General features: G+C 41.4%; 2 protein-coding genes across 3 annotated transcripts in view; both read left to right on the forward strand.

The window, feature by feature from the left end:
• Window positions 1-11,473, forward strand: part of rxfp2a (relaxin family peptide receptor 2a) — a 31,663-nt gene extending 20,190 nt beyond the window's left edge. Inside the window, exons 9-20 of the mRNA XM_076102047.1 lie at window positions 418-492; window positions 665-736; window positions 1,543-1,614; window positions 2,340-2,414; window positions 4,345-4,416; window positions 4,516-4,587; window positions 4,789-5,018; window positions 6,666-6,811; window positions 7,712-7,807; window positions 9,000-9,168; window positions 10,836-11,054; window positions 11,208-11,473. Of these exons, the coding sequence (XP_075958162.1) occupies window positions 418-492; window positions 665-736; window positions 1,543-1,614; window positions 2,340-2,414; window positions 4,345-4,416; window positions 4,516-4,587; window positions 4,789-5,018; window positions 6,666-6,811; window positions 7,712-7,807; window positions 9,000-9,168; window positions 10,836-11,054; window positions 11,208-11,473 (1,564 nt within the window). The remainder of the gene's footprint in view (window positions 1-417; window positions 493-664; window positions 737-1,542; window positions 1,615-2,339; window positions 2,415-4,344; window positions 4,417-4,515; window positions 4,588-4,788; window positions 5,019-6,665; window positions 6,812-7,711; window positions 7,808-8,999; window positions 9,169-10,835; window positions 11,055-11,207) is intronic.
• A 9,079-nt stretch (window positions 11,474-20,552) lies between these two features.
• The window catches only part of fryb (furry homolog b (Drosophila)), a 43,387-nt gene continuing 41,664 nt past the window's right edge, over window positions 20,553-22,275 (forward strand). For both annotated transcript variants that reach the window (XM_076102367.1, XM_076102366.1), the window contains exon 1: window positions 20,553-21,389. In XM_076102367.1, coding sequence (XP_075958482.1) covers window positions 21,149-21,389 — 241 coding nt within the window. In that variant the 5' untranslated portion in view covers window positions 20,553-21,148. The remainder of the gene's footprint in view (window positions 21,390-22,275) is intronic.

Genomic DNA, 22,275 nt, shown 5'->3' on the forward strand with positions numbered 1-22,275 from the left:
ATACAGAGGGAGCTCCGAGTAACGTTGCTGCTCCTTTGCGTGGTAAAGGGGCCGTCTGTGGTGGTTCAGGCATCTCATCAGAAAGAAAACTCAAAAGCCCATTAAACGTTTGGATTTTGCAGTAATAGTCATTCAACTAGTATGTATGATATTAATTAAATTAGCTTAAGTATGCACTACTAATGTGTTGCCCTCTTTTTGCAGGACAATGGTTCAATATCAGTGATTTATTTATTTATATTTGCACCGTTTCAAGTTACCCGGAGTAGACATCAAGATGTTTATTTAGCGAAGGTCAGCCACACAAAGGTTTTGTTTCTAGCCGTGCATCACCTCCGCTCTCCAACGGTGGGAATTCCTGCAGTGTGTGAGTTGAATCTCTTATTTGCAATAACATGTTTTCCTTCTCATCTCCAGATCCATGGTTGGCACCTCACTGCAGCAGCTTCCACACCCAAGCTTCTGTCAACACATGCCTGCCCTGGACTGGCTGTGAGTCTGCTGTGACAGTGTACTTGTGTCTGTGATTCAGTAGATATCTGCGCTCCAAATAATTGACCGGACAGACCGATGTGTGTGTTTGTGCTGGTGTGCATACGTAAACACAGATGGTAGACAGAGATTACAGGAGGGTTAAGTTCCCCATTTTTTTTTCTGCTATCAGGGATCTTGAGGGAAACCAGATTCAAACTCTCGACTACTCTATCTTGAAGACCTGCAGGAGGCTTGAAGTTCTGTGAGTATCCCATTTCACTTTTGAACGTAGTAAAAGTCCAAGATGATGGAAACACACAGTCATCTGCGTGTTTCCATTCCGTTTAGGGAGCTTTTAAAGTTTCCCAAAACATAAACTCCAAATTAGGTGCATTCCCATCTGTTCACTGACAGACATGAATAGCTGTCCTGAGTGTAGCTACATCAGAAATCCACGCTACACCAGACATTTATTCAGTAATTGTGTTTTTAGCTATCAATGATTTCATATTGTTTTTACGCACAAAACGTCGTCAATTGAGCATGAATGTGTTTTGTGTTAAAATCTTCCAATTACTTTCCGCCTCATTCAATACAACATCCTTTACTCCTCTGTATGGTTGCACGATAATCAAAGTTAAATATATCTCAAAGTAGTATCAACTTTTCAATAAAAGTTTGTGTTTTAATTTAAATTCAGGTAATTAGTTGAAAAGCGAAAAAATGTCAGACTTTACTTGTTCTTAAATGTTCTTACTTTTAACAACTCTTCTTAACATGCAGTTTGGTCAGCTGGATCTTCTGTGTGTTACTATCAATTGGAGTAATAATGACCAAGTCAAACCAATTGCATTTGAACTGTGAATTCTTATTTTCAGTTAGTTTTTCCTCTCTCGCAATGCAGAAACTCCAGTTTTTGTTTTGTTTTTCGGGCAGAGCTGTTTGAGTCAGCATCGACCGTTAACAGATGGTGCATTGGGATAGTTGGGAGCCCGATGTCCGGATACTGCAGCAAATGTGAAAAAACTATTTGCACACAGTTTCTGACAGCAGCTCTGTCTTCTTCAGATTACTGATCGACAACCAGATCAGAAGAATTCCTGAAAACACGTTCCAGTCTCTGTGGAGACTGACTGAGCTGTGAGTACCAGCCAATGTGTTTGTATCTCTATGGTAATGTTGACAGTAAATAATAATAAGAGCTTAGTTCAAGCAGTTGTTGGGAATTGAAATGTATTTTTGAGACCCTTTGAATGCTCTGGTGAGTTTCTTATGGCTGATAGATTTCTTTTTTTTTTTTTCTCAAATGTAATTCATTTCCCATCAGCAGATCTTCATCAGCTGTACACATTTCTTTCACAAGACCCAATCATGAAAAAAAATATAACATCACAGAATTGCATAAAATGCAAACCCAATACATGGTTTAGATTGAAAAGACACCTTAAAATACATTTTACAGCAATGGCAGGAATTCACATAAAGGTCTATAACTGGGTACGGTGATGTCTTATAATAAGGTCATGGATGGAGATTCAATGAATCAGTGTAGGAAACCATGGAGTTTTGTTCTGCTGAGATTTATTCTCGAGATGTTTTGATTAATCCTTGCGAAACAACGTTTTGGAAAGAAATGCTGGAATTATTTCCATTGGTTAGTATTCATTAATTTGATCCTCTGCTACTGTAGTTATTCAATGTTTTTTAATTTCCTGTAAACATGAATTATCTATGCTTTGGTCAATACTTTCCACAATCAATGTTTGGAAATGAATGAGTAAACAATGAGTATAAGTATATCTGCATGTTTCTCATTTAGCATTTTCTTTTTTCTTTAACATTTTTCTGTTTTTCACTGTATCTAGAAATCTGTCCAGCAACAGGATACGGGAGTTGCCAAAAAACACCTTTAAGAGCGTCTCCAAGTCCCTCCTTAAACTGTGAGTACCTGATCGCCTGGCTTCGCGGAGAGGTGTGAGTAATTGTGTGATGATTATAGAGGGGGATTATGGCATATTAAATGTAAAAACACTTACTGTTAATGCCTCCCATCTGGGAAGAAACTCAGGAAATTAAAGTACAAATAAACAAATAAAGTTTTAGTCTTGTGGTGGACTTTGCTGTCAGAGATGTTTTTGCGGTGTAAAAGCAAAAGCAAAACATTTGAAAGCCCATTTAGAATTGGCTAAGGATCTGAATGCTCCTTCCATCACTGGTTAAAGGTATGAGCAGCCATGAACAATAATACCAAACATAGAGCAGATGTGCATCTTGTAGTTCAAAACACTACTAGGGACAACAACGTGGATGAATGGGCTGTCTGTGATGGAAATGTCAACCTCCTATACATGTTTTGGGCAAGAAATGTGTCAAAAACAACTTTGATTAGCTGCTTTCTACTTTGTGTCAACACCAAGGATTCTACATTTTAATATGAATAGAATTGTTTGACATCACGTCACATTTTTGACTTGTTGTCTGCAGGAAAAAGCTCAAGTGTAAGCCTTACCAGTTAGCCAGCATGTTCACCAGGACCTGGGAAATGGCACACCTGCAGCCAACATTAATGTTATTACACACCACGCCCTCAGGAACATCAGCAGGCAGTGCAGAAATGTTATAGATGCCAAAGTCAAAAATTGCAAGTCACGTAATGTAGGCTACTGATGCCCAGAATACGTTCACAAATATATTTTCATCCCATTAGAAACAGCTGTACTCAGTGCTCAAAGTGGGCCGGTACTCACCGGAACGCATTTCTACATTTTGCTCTTTGGCGTAATGTGACTTTTTTTTTCTTGCGCACAGGAACTTCTCACAAGCTGCCATCACTCGTTCTTCCCTGTGGCGCAGCAGCAGCGTTTTTACACTGCGCTACATAAAAACAACGCGGAGAGCATTTAGACGAGCCGACACACAGCGCGCTACGGGGGAAGGGGGACGAGAAAGAGGTTGCTGTGATTTATCGGTTCAATGTTCACGTCTTTTTTGTGAACTGTTATTTATACGTTTGGAAACATGATTTAAAAGTTTTCTGAATCTGCTCTTTTGATCTACAGAATATGTTTTTCACAAGGCAAACATTTCCAGAAGAATTAAATGTTCAGATAAAGGTTGTGATATGTGTACATATTAAAATGATTATTCAACTATAGCAGATTTTGTCTTAAAGCTTTTTGGGCTTCATCTACAGTTAATAATGGTCCGAAATGATGTAAAACGCAGTGGCGGGCCGTGCATTTTATACCTGGGCCTTCAGTGCTGTCCTGCTACAGTTGAACCACCTAATAACCTCATTCTGACGTTATAAGTAGTATGTGGATTTGAGTTTCAGTTTGGTCTGCAGGCGTGATGTTTATGCCAGCAGCACTTCAGAAGTGTGTGGTCTCTAAAGCCACATTCCTGACAACAATAGCATGTTCATGTTGTCTTGCAAAGGGCCATTTAATCACACCTTATTTATAAAAAAAAAACATAGATTAAAGCGACCATAGGGTCAAACCAAACACAGACAAACCCTGCTTAAAAGCCTTGCGGTTTTCTATTGCTACAAACACGAGGAAGAGACGAGATATGAAATGCACAGAAACGGATGCAGCAATGCCTTATTGCAAACAAGATAACATAAAGGTTGTTGTAAAGAATGGAAGTACTTGGTATTTTCTTTGTAGGTTAATATACAGGTATAACTTCATAGTGTAATTTCATGTATAAAAATACATAAATGCATAATGCATTCTGCAGTGTGAAGCAGGATTGCCTGTTGTTATACTCAGAAAAGACAAAGGACATCTGGATCTTTTCAGCCACATGTTACATATTACCCAGGCAGGCTTTACTGACTTCATTACAAGCTGTTTCTTGTTTCAGAAATATTTCCCACAATCCCCTTCTCCGGATTCACCCCAGCCACTTCAGTCACCTGACACATCTACAGTCTCTGTGAGCACACACACAGACACGCCCACACACAAACAAACACACACACAAACGTTTTGCTGCTTTCTGTTGAGTGCTGAGATATGCTCTGTTTTTTTGTAGGGCGCTGGAAGGGATAGAGATCCCAGATGTTCAGACTAAGATGTTCCTGACTATGAAGAACCTTTCCCACATGTGCGTACCATCTTACACAAGTATCACAATCCTTACATGTGTTTTGTCACCACCGAAAAACCCAACACGACGAATCTTAATCTTTTTTTTCCCCCTTCATGTGTCATTGCTTGTCTAACTCTCTCTCTCTCTCTCTCTCTCTCTCTCACTCGTTTCTTCTGCTGCCACCTTCTATTTTTCTTCGCGCCTTCTCTCTGCCAGCTACTTTAAGACGTTCCAGTACTGCTCCTATGCGCCTCATGTCAGGTCCTGTAAGCCTAACACAGACGGCATCTCTTCCTTTGAGGACCTGCTGGCTAACATGGTGCTGCGGGTGTCTGTCTGGGTCATGGCCTTCATTACCTGCTTCGGTAACCTCTTTGTCATCGGCATGAGGTCTCTGATACGAGCAGAGAACAACCTGCATGCTGCCTGCATCAAGGTCCTCTGCTGTGAGTAACCACACCATTGTCCATTCAGGTATACTATGTGCAAATACAGAAATACAAATACAAATGTAACATATGGCTGTGCATGTAAGGGTGGAGGTAAACTGTATCCTAACAGTGGTAAAAAGTAAACATTAGATGTGGAATTAAAAAATCTATAAAAGTGAATCTGTTCTTGAGAAAAAAGTGATGGAGTTAAGTAGCCTGGAGCCATAATCGCAGTTCAAACTCTTAATCAGGTCTGGAGGCAAATACTTATATTTCAGGGAAAGCTGTTCTAGAGTCATGAACTAGGTCGACTTCAGCCTGAAGTAGCTAAAACAGTAGCAGGGATCTAATGGAGTTTATAGGGGAATAAGAGTCCTGTTATCCAGCCTTGGTGCAAGATTATCCACATGTGTGTAATTAAAAACATTGCCTAGCAGGTTCTTGGCATTACTGTAATATTGCAATGATCCGGCCTGGGAAAAGGGAATAGGTGACTTGAGGATACAGCCTGACTTTGTAAGCAGTGGTCAAAACTACTGCACAAATGATTCATCACACAGGCAGCAGAGCGAGCTAGTCATAGTGCAGTAAATCAAGGCAAATCAATCAGCTGTTTCTGGGGCAAGATTTAGTATGTAATAATGTCTGTCGAGCATCCTGAATCAACACATTGAATTCAATTCTACATGTAATCAAGATCCTGTGAAATCGTATATCAAATCTCAGAGAAGACAATTTCCACGAAATAGGAGCCTTTGTGAGGCAGTATTATCCTTAATAGGTTCTTTGAGATGAAGGCAGTGATCTTGATCTTCATAGTTACGGCTTCCATTTTTTTCTGCGTCTTGTTATCCAGAGACATTTATTGTCACAGTGAATCCTCTTAGTTTTATAGAGAAGTGTAAAATGAAATGCAGAGGGGAAGGTGTGGGTTAGCTGTTTTATACATACAGCTAACCCACATCTCACCTACAGCATCATAAACATTTGAAAAAGCCTGGAGTAACGCACCTTATAACAAAGATTGAGGGAGGTGACGTCTAACGAAACACACAAGGATCTTACAGTAAATGCAAATATCTTCAGGCTTGCTCATGTCTGTCCACTGCTGTACAAGGACCATAAGTAATGTCAATTTCAGTTTCATTTTTAATATCTTGGGTAAGCTTAGGGGCGACCGTGGCTCACTAGGCTAAGAGGGTTGTCTGGTAACCGGAAGGTCAACGGTTCGATCGGCTGGACGTGTCCTGTGTCGAAGTGTCCCTGAGCAAGACATGGGCAGCCCACTGCTCCCTATATACAGGTTTTGTACTCTCAGTCAGTTTTACTTGTATAACCCCCATCACTCCGACTCTCCCTCTCTTTGCTGAAAAAACGGACATGACATGCTTTTTTCTTGTTATCCCTATTTCCTTCAATCCTTATTTTCATCCACGTTGTGTTTAAAAAGCGGCTGAAGCGTTGAGTCACAGTGTTTTAATGAACCCATAACTCACCTCATGAGTGAGTGATTACTCTCGCCTGCCCCGGAGGGTAGAAATGATGTATTTTAGTGAGAAACGTTGGGTCTGCAGTGCCAGCAGCTGACAGATGGACTCCTCTAACAAACCCACGCAGAGCACCTCTGTAAATGGACTTTTGTAATCATCTCCTATCGTTCAGGTGCAGACTGCCTCATGGGTGTGTACCTGTTCTTCATTGGAGTGTTTGATGTGAAATTCCGCGGGCAGTACAATCGTAACGCCCTGCTCTGGATGGAGAGCGTCGAGTGTCGGACCATTGGATTCCTGGCCATGCTCTCCTCAGAGGTAACTTGTTATGGATACACACACTTACTCGATTGCACTTACTTACTGTTCTTCTGCTGATGCTGCTTTTGCACTGATCCTATATCAGCCACTGCTGTTGCTGCTACTGCATTTCATCAGCATCCAGCCACTGCATGTAGACTCTGATTAGTTTTTCCGAGGGACAATCTGATTTAGTGAAACCAAATGTAGGAATGTGGATCACGTGATTGCACATTTTTTCTGTGGAAGGACTTTAAGGACACACAGTGTTTTGGTAAGAAACACCGAAACAAGGCACCTTTTAATGTGGATTGTTCCCGTGTGGTTATCTGATTGGATCGGTGCATCCTTAATTAACTGACTTCTGATGTTGTGCAGAGTGTTGAAGATATTTGTGAACAGAAAACAGTGGACTACCTCACTGTCAAAACATGATTCTACTGAGCAGGGGTTCATGAACCGTGCCAATGGTTTCGCATTGACTATAAATCATGTGAACGACACATAACTGCTAAATCAGATTGGAATTCACAAGTAAAGTTGTTGGGAAATGAAAGAACATGGTCAGTAAACAAACATGAAGGTTGTTTATAGGGTAAAGTTAATTTTGCATTGAAGAAATTGCTTTCAGTAGCTGACTCTCAAGTCTCAATTGGCTTTAACAAAAGCACTTGAATGCACAAACAGAGTTTTCAATAAGCCGTTGCTCAAAGCTGCATCAGCACACACGTGTGACAACAATAAAGCAGATTTATGTTATTAATTAAGTAATTAATGTTAATCTGAAGCATGTTTTAAGCATTCTTCAAGTCAGTCTACAGGTTTATGGTATTCTATGGAAAATGGTCATCACAAATGTTACTGCAGGTGGTTTACGAGTTAAATCCTTTGAGATTTAAAGTGAATGTTTTCCCTCAGGTGTCTGTTCTCCTCCTGACCTACCTGACTCTGGAGAAGTTCCTGGTCATTGTCTTCCCCTTCAGCAACCTGCGCCCGGGCAAACTTCAAACTGTGGTGAGCTACTTTATAATACTAATACTGAAACAAGGACTGCTCAGTGTCTTAACATTTCACAGTGTAGTGTGTATAATAATCATTCAACCTTATGGTGTGAAATCATTGGATTTGCCGTCCTGTATTGGCGTCTTTTTTTAAAAGTCTGAGCTTTTGTGGTGAGCTATTCATTTTATTTATTTATTTTTAAATATAGCTATGTTGTGCAACATTTTATTTTAAGTTGCATATAAAGTCTTACTTTATATGCTTTGGGATGATTCATCTGCAAATGTATTCTATACGGTCTTTTAATAGTTTGCTTTTATGTTGCTGTTTTCATTTCTTGATATTGTGCGTGGGTAATGATCTGCTGTCGAAGGAAAGCACTTTGTGCTCCCGGCTTGAAAAGTGCGATACAAATAAAATTATTATTATTATTATTCTGCTTTGTCCTCAGCCAGTGCACTTAGAGTGAAACATTTCGGAGCCTTTGCTGTAGCTATACGTTTAGAAATATACTAATCATACGGCAGAGCAGATCAATTGGCAGAGCAGCCAAGTAGAGCTCCAGGAAAGCATGTTCAACGCGAGGAGCTGCAGCCTTTCAGCTTTGGGTCACAGGGGGTTCGCAAAAGTAGCTTTAATTTTAGACTTTAGGGAATTCTTAAAAGATTAAAGAAGATTCTCATCAACTGTTACTTTTTGACGTTTTTACCTGTTCAGGGAGGAAACAAGTACTTCTAGAGTACTTCTAGGTTCACCGAAGTTCAGCTTAACTTCTTCAAATGTGTTGAAAAACATAATAGCCACATAAAGACAACAGAATATTAATATAGCTTTTTCATTGATGCTTCTCAACCACTGGCTCACTCACAGCTGTGTAGCCAGCGGCTGAGTAGAAACACAGCGTTGCCATTTAAACACACTCACCATTACTCTGCTGATATACTCGTGCTAAAGCCTTTTTGCTGCTGCAGCTCCACCACCCCAGCCTCCTCTTTATGAGATCAGTATCATGTGTGTTTGTTTTGGGGGATTCTTTGAGGGCTCCCTCAAAGAGCAGAGCATTTTCAGCCTAATGTGACTATAACCATTTGCTAGTAATGCTCTTTCGTCCTTGATGTAAGTCTGACTGAAATTAGCTTAAATCCTTTTTAATTGTGGTCTTTGAAGTGGAATCCTAACAGCATGTTTGTCGTCCCGCTGCAAGGTGGTGCTGGCCTCTATCTGGCTACTGGGCTTCATTATTGCTGCTGTGCCCCTGATGAATGAGGATGTGTTTGGAAACTACTATGGACGTAATGGGGTCTGCTTTCCCCTGCACTCTGACAGGCAAGAAAAACCTACCGCCAAAGGATATTCAACAGGGATATTTCTGGGTAAATTGAAGGAAAAAAAATATATTTTCTCTTTATTTTTCTTATGTAAACTCATTACACAGTGAATGCTGATTTTAGCAATGAATTAAATTATTGGTAGGGTGTTTGGCACTAACCGGTAGTCTTAATTTTGTCAAACCAATAAAACTAATGAAACGTTCTTGCCCCAAAGATGAAAAAAAACAATGTCGAGTGATCAAATGCACTAAACACTGGGACAAAATACTGAGCTTCAAATCAAATAAGCCATTCTCTTGCTCATCATGGAGACATGGAAACTAAAACTATATTGTTATTATTTTGTAAGGATGCATGGCTGAATATGATGCATCTTTATTTTTTTCATCTTTGACATTGCTCATATTTTCTGTAAAAGGAAAATATAGAGAACACATAAGAGCAATTTAAGAGAATGTCGCTGTGTACCAACCAACTAACAGAACAGGGAACAGCAAACACCAGCACATCAATGCATGATTAGTCTGGGCTCTTATTACTCAATGTTCTCACTGAGGACCAGCGGAAGTCTGGCAACAGTGCTAAATGAATTTCGGGAAACATTTCTCTCCGAAAGGGTGCCAGCATTTCCATCACTGGGTTGTTAAATATGAATCATGTGAATTAATTCATGAGGTGCCATAGTTTGCTGTTTATCGTCACTGGCTTTTCTTTGGGTGAAAACAATGTACATGTATGCAGTGGCGCGGAGTATCTAAGCAGATTAACGCGACTTCTTTTTCTGCTATTTTGCTTCAGTATTTCAGTTTTATACAAAAACACTTTTCCCCATAGACTTGCATTGATCAAGAGGCTTCTGTACCTCAGCGTAAAATAATTTTTCGGTAAACGTCCCATTATGAGCAGTGACCAGAGTTATTTTCCTTCCTCCGTTCATGTGAATGAGCCTGAGAACGAGGCTATACTCTACGGGCTAGACCGATGCGAAGCGGGGCTTCAGGAAATGCTTGTGCGCTTCCTCGGGGCCCCATAATACAGAAGGTTCCTCTGAATTATACACTTGGAAGTTGAAAATTTTTTGCTTCAATAAGCACTTTTCACAGGAATGAACAGGGAGTTGCCTCCGACGCTGTGTCCAGTTCTCGTAATACATCCTGGACATTTCTCAGATGGTTTCATTTATACAATTGGTTGAGGCCCAAAAGGAGTACAATTATCCAATTTACAATTTATGTCACAAAATTAGCTAAGATTAGAAAAATTGGCCAAAAACCAATACAAATATGTGAAGCAGATGTTTGTTTTTCTTTCCCTGAAACATAAAATAATCTCACAACCTCTGAGACCTTTAGGTCGGGAACCATAGGACTAAACTATCTAACTGGCATGATGTCATCAAAACTGGCTCGACCTCGACCAGCTACAACATTCAAATGTTGCGCAATCAGTGATGCATCAGTATTTCACAATTTAATAATGTACTGTATCCTAATCCATCAGTGGAAGGGGCTTTGTTTGTGCAGAATGAGCACTTATTAAGTATATTATTTTTATAATAATATTTGTGCTTTTAGCTAAGCAGGATTTTGAATGCAGTACGTTTACTTTTAATGACTTTTACATTAATATATTGATACTTTTACTGAAGTAAAGGATGTGAATATCCCCCACTGCGTTTCTGTGTGTGAATAGCATGTGCATTTCTTTAGGTCTAAACCTGGTGGCATTCCTGGTGATCGCCCTCTCCTACTCCAGCATGTTCTACTCCATCTATAAAACTGGCATCAATGCCACAGACATGAGGAGCAGACTGCACACAGATGTGGCTGTGGCCAACAGATTTTTCTTCATAGTGTTCTCTGATGCCCTCTGCTGGATTCCCATATTTTTGGTGAAAATCCTCTCACTATTGGAGGTGGAGATACCTGGTAAGAAATGATTCTGAGTTGCATTACTTTAACAGCTGCCACACATCAGTGACTAGTGTTTGAACCCTTTACTTATGGAATAGCCTCGTAAAAAACATCCACAGGCACTTACTGCTTTAAAATGTGGACGACTTTGCTCCTGTTTTCCTTTAGGCACCATCTCTAGCTGGATAGTCATCTTCATCCTTCCCATCAACAGCGCCTTGAACCCCATCCTGTACACCTTGACCACCAGCTTCTTCAGAGAGCAGGTGGAAGTCTTACTCTGTCGTTGGCAGAGAAGACACATCTCGAAAAAAGACCGCAAAAGCCTCACCTCCTCGACGATCTTCATGGAGACGCCGCGGCCTCCTTGTTACCAGCCACCAGCCTATCTTCAGCAGTTGTCACTGACCGGCGCAGATCCTCGCAACGCCTGAGGCCAGGCAGGGACTTTCCTGCCGCTTTGTAAACTTGTTGGTTAAGGGGCCTCTTGCTGGTTTTATCTTTACACTCCTACAGGGAAGTAGCACTGCTTTAATGAAACTGGCGGAACAAGATTAACAATCACAGGCTCTGACGTGCTCCGCATTTGTTAAAAAATACACTTTATACATGCTGTAACAGCACTTTGGGGTTCAGCGACGATAGGAATAACTAAGAAGATGGATGAGAGGATAAATAGCAGCAGATACTGTACATCTCACTCACATGGCATTTTAATATGTTCTATGAAACAATTAAGATTAAAATTAGTAAGATAATTAAAGGTATGCTGTCCAAATACTCAATGACATTTATTATGCTCTCTGCTTCCTCTCTCTGTCTTTTGTTGTTTTTGTATTTCTCTCTGTTAATGTCTCTTGCGCCATCAATTGTTGGCTTTATTGCCAACTTTATTAGCTTCCTTGATTATACAGTATTGCATGCGAAATTGTTAAATATATTCCACAAATTATATTTAATTCATGAAGCAAATCTGCAAATTAAATGTTCAATAGCACATTAAGTTATCATTTGAATCGCAAATCTTGATATTACTAATAACAAAGACATTTAAAATAATTTTACCCTTCATGAGTGTTTTGACAATGACAATGTAAACTGGAATTCTGCATTTGAATTATGTCAAAATGTATTTGCCAATGTGAATTGTATTGAATTAAGGCACGATTATAATTACATGTACAAGGCACGTACAAATATGAGAGAAACCATGCAATGGGAGAGAAACATGAGCGAGAGAGACTCAACCATCGACAATCAGTGAATGTCGTGCATCAGTAATGTGTAGCAGCAGCGTCCTGGCTCCCCACTGAATGTAAACTGATGCCCATTTTTGCCATATTTTTTTATGTGTTTCTGATGTAATGAGTGTTAAGTGATATTTTGTTTTTGTGACATTTTGTGCAATCCATCTGCATGTACAATTCAATTTTAACCGTATTAAGGACACAACTCATGGGGGCTCCGTAGCACAATAGAATACAAATACAAAGAACAATAAAATACAGTACACTATGTGCTTTGAATAATTGTAAACCTGAACCAATATGCTGCAGCATCCTGATACCATTAAATCATACTTTTATTGTTCAGCCCCCCTGATTGCGTGACTGACCTGAACTGGATTAAAACAGTCGGTTAGAGCAGTGGTTCCCAAAGTGGGGGTCGCGACCCCTAGGGGGGGCGCGGTGGTACTACAGGGGGGTCGCGGCTTCATCACCAACCCACACACACAGACGCACACATACACCGGTAAAACAATATAAAATAACCGACGTGACATGCACTGTGTTCCAACCACGCCACCAGAGCGGCTCATGTCACAGACCGACTGTGGCAAAACCAGCGAGAGCGAGAGCGAGCGCGCGCCCGAGCGAGAGAGCGCGAACGAGCGAGGGAGAGAGAGAGTGAGGGAGCGCGAACGAGAGAGAGACACACAGCGACACAGAGCGAGAAAGATACGGAGCGACAGAGAAAGATAAAGATAAGAGAAGGAAGTATGTACAAAGATGGACAGATTTGTGACTGGTCTAAAGCGCAAAAATATTTTATACAGTTCATGCATTATAATGCAATTCATTAAAAACCAAGACAAATTTGGGGTCGGGTTGCGGGGGGGGGGGGGGTCGTCCAATGTTCCTATATCATCAAAGGGGGTCTTGACAGAAAAAGTTTGGGAACCACTGGGTTAGAGCATGCTACGTAACTCACTAATCCATACATGAGAACTTTGCTCAATTCAGATTTGTTGTCATGGGCTTGTGAGACGTCACCTGGACTTAAGTTCATGTCTACTGATAAACTGTGCAATATACTTTTATTTTTGCTGCCTTTTTACAGTTGCTTTGAGTAAATGAAAATCAACAACTGCAGATGATGGTGAAAGAGGAACAAGACGAGGAATGTTATACAGGTGTACATATTTCTATATGCCAAGCAGTGGAACCCACTCTCATGAAATGAGGACTATCATATTATGCTGTGCAGGTTTATATTTGTTGTATAATATTTGGTACAGGAGATTATCTTGTCATGTTATGTATTGTGTCTGTTGGAGTCAGGTTGGTGATTTCCTGTTTATTGGATTCCACACAGAGATCGCCTTTTGACTGGATTAATAAAAAAATAAAAACTTGAAGTACATTAAAAGCCCCTTTGTGTGAGCAATAAGCTATTCATTAATGCTACATGTCACCTAAAAGGAACATCGTGAAAATGGAACAAGCTGACAAATGAAACACCATGCATGCACACGCACAATGTTCGAAATAAGATGTGCTGAGCTAGCAGTTCTGTTCTAAAATTATAAAGCTCCATAAATGCAGCCAATAGAGAGCTGAAGCACTGACCCACTTCTTCCCTGTCCTTTTCATCTGCAAAGCTTAAACATGATAGAGTTTTCTATTCATATTCCAAACTAAATGTCAAATCTACTGTTGAGGACAGAAATAAGTTAACTGTCATTTCACTCCAGATAAAACTCATTATTTTAATGTCACTCAACACTACATTTCCCATGAGCTATACCAAAACCTCAGAGTTATAGTTGGCTAAGAATATGAGCAAATTGTAAGTTTACATTGCTAAATAGATGACTGAAGTATCAAGGAACATCAGTAACTAATTGGTTTGATACATTTGAATGCTTTTGAAACATTATATAGATTAGATTTACAGTATGAAAATTATGTGGGAGTTAAATTTAAAAAAATAAGAGGGCTCACCTTATGAAATAAAGTTCTTATTTAGATGTGTGACTAAGCCTCTTTATTGATATTTAAAACAAAGAGATGAGCACAAATGCATTCTCAAAGAGAAGCTGACTATTTCCTCTCTCCGTGTGCTTGTGAAGCTGCCTGTGTATCATGCTACAACCTACATCCTTTTCCTCTTTCTACAGCCCCCTCATCCCTTGGTTTGACCTGCCGCGCGCAGCATCCTTCCGTAGCAGGTGTCCTGCCCTTGGACCATGTTGCGCCCCTTAGCGACACCGTTGACGGACACCGCCGCCTGGCCAATAGGAAACGTCAGTCTCCAGAACCTCGGCATCCAATTGGTTGCTAGGGGCGGGGCCCTTGTCATCCCTCGCAATAAGCGCTGTCAGCCGGGGCGGCACGGACGGCTCCCGGAGGAGAGAGAGACGAGACGGATTGATGAACACAGGCCACTAATAAATCACATAAACAAAGAGCCAGGGCCAAGGATATGATCCTGTAGTCGCCGAGGTCGACGCAGAGAAAGGTACGGTTGAGTTTAATGTCGCATTAGAGCTGTGTCTGATAGTGTTTAATGGTGCTGTGTTGACTACAAAGACAATGTCTGGATAAAACATCGATATAACTACCACAGGGGCTTGAACTAGCTCGTTGGCTAACGTCACCGAGTTAGCATAGCTGGTTATAGCTGTCGACACCTATTACAATTTAAACTAAAACGTGACTTGTCCTACACGCGCTCCACGTTTCCCTTGGTCGCACTCACACAACGAACAAACACCGCGTCGCTTTGTGAGGCAGCAACAGTCTTCATGTTGACAGAGACGGTGTGGTTGTAAATACACACGTCGTGATGGCGGTTGAAGATAAAGCTAACATTAGCTGCCAGCTAGTTAGCTTGCAACCAACCAGGTCACCATTGCGAGTTGCTATAACGAATACAGTCTGGGGGCTTAAACACAATATATATACCATCTCGTGGGGTAACATAACCTACATGTCTGAGGCTTTGGACCACTCACTGGTGTGGTGTTTTTCCCTCATTGTGGAGATGATTAGCTGGTGGATTAACACACAGCCTTCACATTGTGAAACTTAAAATGGGTTATGGTCCATCATCCCGCCTCAGTAGCTGTGGCACTTTATTATTCAGCTGAGATGCTCAGGAGGCGGGGTGAATATTTAGTGAGAGAAAGCCAGTGTTACAGCATGTATTATTTACACGCACTCATATGCAGCAGGCACCATTGTGGACTGCACAATCTCGCAAAACTGAATCATATTGATTTATGTGTATATTTTTTTTATGATTGGGTTGACGCTGGAAAGCCACATGCTTCAGTGAGTTTCCTGAGAAGTTAATTAGTAGCTATCAGGATGATCGTACCTCTTCCCTTTGCCTAGATCTCCTCCTGCAGCCGGATCCATTCATGCTCCTATTTTAAGCCAATTCCTCCTCGTTATTCACCCTCCCTCCCCTCCTATAACTCAATCACCTCCCTCTCCATCTCTCCAGCTGTTTGGCACAGCCAGTCGGCAAACGGCGACCCAGTTATCTCCATTGTTCTGTGTCTGGACTGAGTAACACAGACAGACAGACAGACAGCATGTCATGTGTGTCACAGCGCTTCCCCTCACTCCCATATCTGTTCTCAATTTACAAAAACCTATAGCTTAGCAGTTCTCCCCTCTACACTAGACCATTGTACTGCCCTGAAGTATTAGCATAAAGTTGTAATTGGTTGTTTTTAAGGTATAAAGCAAGAATTCAGTGGAGCTGCTTGATGCTAAAGCGTTTTAGAGAATGTGAGGATTTCCTACTGACTTAGATGTAGTAATCTTTTCTAATCACATGTATGTTGGGCAGCATGTGGAGGTGTGTTATGGTGCGCTGGGGGGTTCATTCGGTAACCAGTGCTAGTGCAATATATACCACACCACTAGCAGGTATCAATTTATTGTTTTTCAATACCATCATGGAAGGATAAAAGAAATGTGATAAGAAACTCATCGAAAAAATTGTAGTTTAAAATGTGACTTTGGTCTCTCTTTTCATTTCCATGCAGTTCAGTGTAATAAACTGGATTAATCAACACGTTGCATGTTGGTGTGTCAAAACCTTTAAAATGCCATTTTTTCAGGAACAGCGAGGAAGACCTTATAGTTTCAGTGTGGTTGCAGCGGTGCCAGTTTTCTATTCTCTATGGTGCGCCCACAAGGAACAACTACAAACCAACCATCTAATCATGATGACAGGACCACAATACCTACGAGAGTCTATTTATTATGTTTTAAATGTTTGGCATTTTCTTTAGTGCTTACTTGACAGTCGAGAGTGACGAGAAACAGGAGGAAGAGAGAGAGAGGGAGTCTGACATAGTGACAAACATCTTGGGCTCAAGGCAGTGACGCTGTGGTGAGATGGTTAGGTATGTGTGTTCAAGCTCATGGTCAATGTTTTTACCCACAGTGCACTGTTCTAGCTCTGTTGCTCAGTGATGTGTGCAAGCCACTGATCACTTCGATCACTGTACTGATGTTGCTGAGACACATACACACAAGTCCACACACACACACACACACACAGACAGACAGACAGACATCGGTACACACTCGCGCTCCTCACCGTCACACGGAAGAGATTTGATTGTTTTGGTGGTCGAGCTCATCTCCTGAATATTGCGAACAGAATATCTCTTATACTTCAAATAATCAGATAAGCCTGGCTGAGCCGTGTGTGTTGATGTAACTATCGCGACGTTTTGTTGGGAATTAATTAATCTCACTTGTGTGTTTTGGTGTGTTTGATTTAGGATTTGATTTCAGGACGTCTGATAATTAGTCAGGGAATGTTGTTTTACTGCTGTTAGACGTGATATAGCTCTGAGGCTGTTTGCAGATGCATTAGTCTGCACATTAGAGACCCAAGAGATCTGCTTAACGCAGCTCAATATACTGTATATATATATATATATATATACTGTACGTATTTATATATATATACAGAAAGACTGAGGGGCATACTTTATATCTCTGGCTAATATTTGTGCCTGAATTATTAAATGTGGGAGTGCATGTCCTACAACCATTGACGGGTTTTTAATCTCTCTTTGAGTTTTCAAACTCAGGTCCTTCAGTCTAGAGTCTAGACAAACATTAACAAAATTGAACCTGACATTTTTATGTATCTTGTCTCTTTTATATCCTCTGAGATGCCGTTTCTCTCCCCAAGATGATTTCCCCTACAAAGGAACAGTCGAGTCTAAAAACAAACACAGTGTCTCTGAAGGCGTCTTCAAGACTGACCTGAATCCGCATTGTGACCAGTTGCGTAAGCAGAATCATTATTTCTCTAACGGGCTGAAGGGGGCACCATTGTAGAGCCGGTGAGGAGGCTTGACGTCGACTGTGATCGGTTGGATCAGCAGCGGCAGTAATCATAGGTGTAGCAGTTGTACTATTTCTACAACGTATGATAGTATTTGTGTTGCAATTATTTAAACTAGATACATTCCATTCTATTAGATTATACGTGTGAAAGACCCAAAATATGTTGAGTTCATTTTAGTTTAAAATAAATCAGTGCAAAGAGACGTTAAAGTAAAGATAAAGTTAAAACACTGTGACTTACATGCCGTCAATACGTCCCATTAAAAGAGTCTTCATGTATTTATCTGTGCTGGTGTTGACTCAACATGTGTAATAAAATCATGTTTACTCAGAATAAATCTCAGGCTGCAGCTGTCAGTAGAATAATAATGTTGAACTGAAGTGCACTTGTTTGTGGTTGGCTGAGCGTCCGGGACCATCTGGGCAACTGTGCTAACATGTTTGAGTGACGGGAGAAATGAAAGGTTTCCCATTGTAGCACAGGTCTCGGAGGGAGCAATTTAAATGATAAGTGGAGGGATGATAATCAGAGAAGAGGTGGCTCACGGGGTGAGGTTACTTCCGAGTGACAAAATAACAAGACACAGCTGAAAAAAGGTGTGTGGTGTCTGCTAATAGCATCTTGGACAGAGTATAACAATAACAAGTAAATCAATGGTACATTCCTTGTGGCCTCCTTTTGACCTCAACCATTTCTGCGTGGGAGAGGTTCTAGTTTTATATTTCTGTCTGGTTGGCACCACTGAGTCTTCGTCAACCTTTTCCTAGTTCCGGCTCCAAAGACAGAAACCAGGAGACCATCAAAAGTGATCAAAGAGTGACTGAAGTGACGGAAGGAAAAGTTGGGATTGAGACAAAGAAAGACGTGCATGACTGAATGGGGCGCTGAGGCAGCAGAGAAGTCATAGTTATTAACATACTGTTGCTGTTTATCCAGATTTTCAGCCTGTGGTTTGTGTGTGTGTGTGTGTGTGTGCCAGTTTGGGTGTGTTTGGTTCTCCCAGTCACCCAAAAGCATGTCTGCATAGCTGGTAGAAGGCGATGCTTGGCTCATAACTCAAGTTCGGGCTGATTTATGTGCAACATCTGCTTACTAACCCCTCATTAAAGGAGGTTATGATAATCAAAAGGGAATAACTGTGATTATGAGTGACGTATGTGGCGTGAAAATTAACCCTCAGGGATTTATTTTTGGGTATGTGAATAAAAAAATGTATTTATCTTCGATGATTTATTAGACTTGATGATATATATTTGAATCTTGTCATTGATGCACCTCGTGCGTCTCAGATCACTCACGCACCCACATAGAAACAATCAAGAGACTAAAGCACAAGAGTGCGAAGGGAAGACTAGACGGGGTTATCCTTGATGAGTATAAACACAACCGACTAATCAGGTCAAGCAAACAACAGGAGTCCATTATCATCCGTACACCAGAGTGCAACGGGCACCTGTCAAGATACCTCAAATGTAACGTTTCCCATCAGCATATTGTAGTTTATCATATTCAGTAGTAGAAAAAGAGTGATTAAAATGTGCTGTTTGCATATTTTGTCGTTGTCACCGTCTCGTGTCATCACCTCCCCGGCGCTCTGCTGTTTGTTTGCCAACACATTCCTGAAGACGATTGTGTAACCTGTGTGTCTTGTCTTTCATTGGTTGGTCGGAGTTGTCAGTTAATGAAAGGAAGAAAAACCAAAAAGCAATCTCCTGTTTGTGTCTGCATGTGTGTAAGAGTGAGTGTGTGTGTGTGTGTGTGTCTTAATGCTCCCCATGGGGATGGCACGCCTCTCTAACTGACTTTGGCACCGTGCCTCCCTCAGCTTGTTTGCCACCTTTAACTATTTCCGTGCCAGATGGTTGCTGTAGAAAATGTAAAAAAAAAAAAAAAAAAGTAAACATCTCACTTAAAAGTGTATCTTTTTATAAAGAAGTGAGGAAATTTTCTGCCATCAATATGAAGTTTTTTTCATGTGCATCCAGGAACCTCTCGAGTGAAGGTGATTTTTCTTTTACGCCAGATAAAAAAGTGACAATAAAAACATTTACTCTCTTGTTTTAAGTAAAGAGAAAGATCTTAAGACTGATGTTTTAAGGCTGTTGTGCTGACATATTCTCCTGGCTGTCATGTTGTTCATTATGTTTACTCATAAGAGGACGTTGAAAGATTTGTTGTTTTTGAAATCTACACACATGAGCTCTCAGGCGAGGCTCTAATGGAGCTGATGTCATGACAATCGTGGAGTAAACAGCAGGAAGTCACCTCGGGGTGAGCGTCTCCTGAGAGATACTCACTAGCCTGCCGACAGAGAAAGAGAGCGTGACATACAGGAGTGTGACGGACAACTGTGAGAGTAGATTCACCTTTGATGGATTTATAATCTACTCTGTGTTAACTGGCCTCTCTTTACTCTTTGGAGAGAACTTTATGTGGGCAGCATTACAGGACCACATGTAATTAGGGCCAGACCAAAACAGTCACTGTACTTCCTGTAAGATGTTTTTTGTAGATAAGCACTGTCTGTGTGGATTCTTCCTGTTTGTGTTTGGCTTTGCCCCCCCCATCCCCGTCTGTAAAGGGGAGTGTCCGCCCTCTGTAATCCTACACCATTAACTCATTGAGCTGACTGTAACTGGCTAAACAGCCTCGACCAGTGAGTGCAGAGACTCCCACCCACAGGCCATGTGTTTGGCTGTTTGAATCGAGCACACGCAGCATGCCATTCTACACTTCTTTACTGAGAGAGAGAATCAGGTGCGTGAGCGAGAAACAAGTCATTTCCTCATTGTCAAAGGAGGGAGGTGGCTGGAAAAACCCCCCAGAGACAGAAAAAAAGTAGAAAGAAGACGGTGAGAGAGAGAGGGGATAAGAGAACCACCCAAACTTCCCAAACCACCCAATCAAGGTGCGCTGCTGGAATTGGATCCCTCCCTTCTTCATCACCTGAGAGCGGACACTCACAGCTGAGCCTCAGAGACTCGGTGAGAGAGACACAGAAACAAAGACCGGGTTAAGAGCAAAAAGAGCACGTACGGTGATGACAGCTGAACTTTCACGGAATATAAAATTGCCTTGAACAAAAAGAAAGATGCAGAGGTGTTTTTTCTTTTATCTTGAGCAAGAGGGAGAAACTCTGGAGGGGAGAACCTGAACTCTCAGGAGAGCTGTGCATCTGAAAACAACAAAGCAACGAGCTCACTGGCTCTGGATTGAATGAAAGTCGTCCTAAAGACAAGAAATCCTCGCGCGAGAAGAAATTTGATACCAAAAAGGAGATGAAGAAAACAGGGATTTTTTAGGACTGCCTGAACAGTCTGTTTAAATCTTTTTTTGTTGCTTTTCTGGAACAAGGCAACCCATGTTCCTTTGTGTTGCTTCCTGCTGAGTCTCCTGTAGAAGCATCATGTAGTTGGTTCCTCACGAGCTCTGAGGTGGGCCACGTTTTTTCACAAAAGACAACCAGGAGGAGGAGGAGGAGCACCTGCGGTTTGGTGGAGACTATGTCTCTAGAAGATGTAGGAAGCACTGCGAGTCTCGGGGCCCAAAGCAGCGCCTCAGACCGCTGCAATGGCCACTCTCTGAGCCACGGTCAGGACCAGGATCTGGACCACCAGAGCCAAGGCCAGGATGGGATAGTTATGGAGCGCATCGCCTCCCTGTCGTTGGACATGTTTGAAGCCAGTGACTTTACCGGGAGGTTTAGCAAGATCCAGTTCAGAAAGAGGACCACGATCTTCCGAGGTAGGTGGAGACAAGCTTGCGATCATTTGTTTTTGGGGGGTTTTTTCAGAGTGAATGGGAATGACCTGAGGGTTTTTTTCTCATGCTGGAAAGAAGTGGAAAAGCTGGTTGAACATCCAGCTGAAATACTGGTCCTCAACCCCCCCCACACCCCCCTCCCCCCAACTGGAATGTGGGCTGGGTTTGTATCCAGCCTGGGATTTGTAAACGTCTCAGATCTCTGACTACCTGTTCAGCCCTTCTGTCCCTCCAAGGCTCATCTACTCTGTGAAGTGAGGACTTGACTTGACAAGTGTCTTTGTTGTGGTTTCTGTAGACCCTGTGAAAAGTGATACCTTCTCTGTTTTGAGAAAAAACGCACAAAATGACTCCACTAATCCTTATTATATAGTGTGTGGGGGGAAGACACGCCGATGTGCTTCTGGCCTCACATTAAAGCACTAGTATTTAGTTTTCCCAACCCACTCACTCTCGCTCATGTTACCTTCTGGAAGCTTCATGTCCCATGTGGGAGAATGCCAAAACCTTAAGTAGTCTAGTAGTTTCTGTCTATTCCTGGAAAGGGAAATCATAAGGAGGCCACACACACTCTCAGTACTTTTGTTTCATATTTTAACTAAGATGATGCCATTGTTTAAAGTATACCAAAGGTACAGTATCAACAGAATAATCTTTTATTCTTAGGTCACCAACATTACAATCGAATGAAGAGTGAGGAAAGACTTAAGAGTTCAGAAGTGTCTTTAGAACAAACTAAAGGAGAGATGAGAAAGGAGCTCATTTTGTATCTGACAACATATATTTTGTGGGATTTGGTGTTGGTGTGCAGTGAAAGGTGAGGTCTGGAGTCAGGTGGTTCCTGTGAAAGAAAATACCACCTGCACAA

Source organism: Anarhichas minor, unplaced genomic scaffold (genome assembly GCF_050575085.1).
Source record: "Anarhichas minor isolate MPS153535 unplaced genomic scaffold, ASM5057508v1 ptg000027l, whole genome shotgun sequence".
In the NCBI taxonomy this organism is placed as follows: domain Eukaryota; kingdom Metazoa; phylum Chordata; class Actinopteri; order Perciformes; family Anarhichadidae; genus Anarhichas; species Anarhichas minor.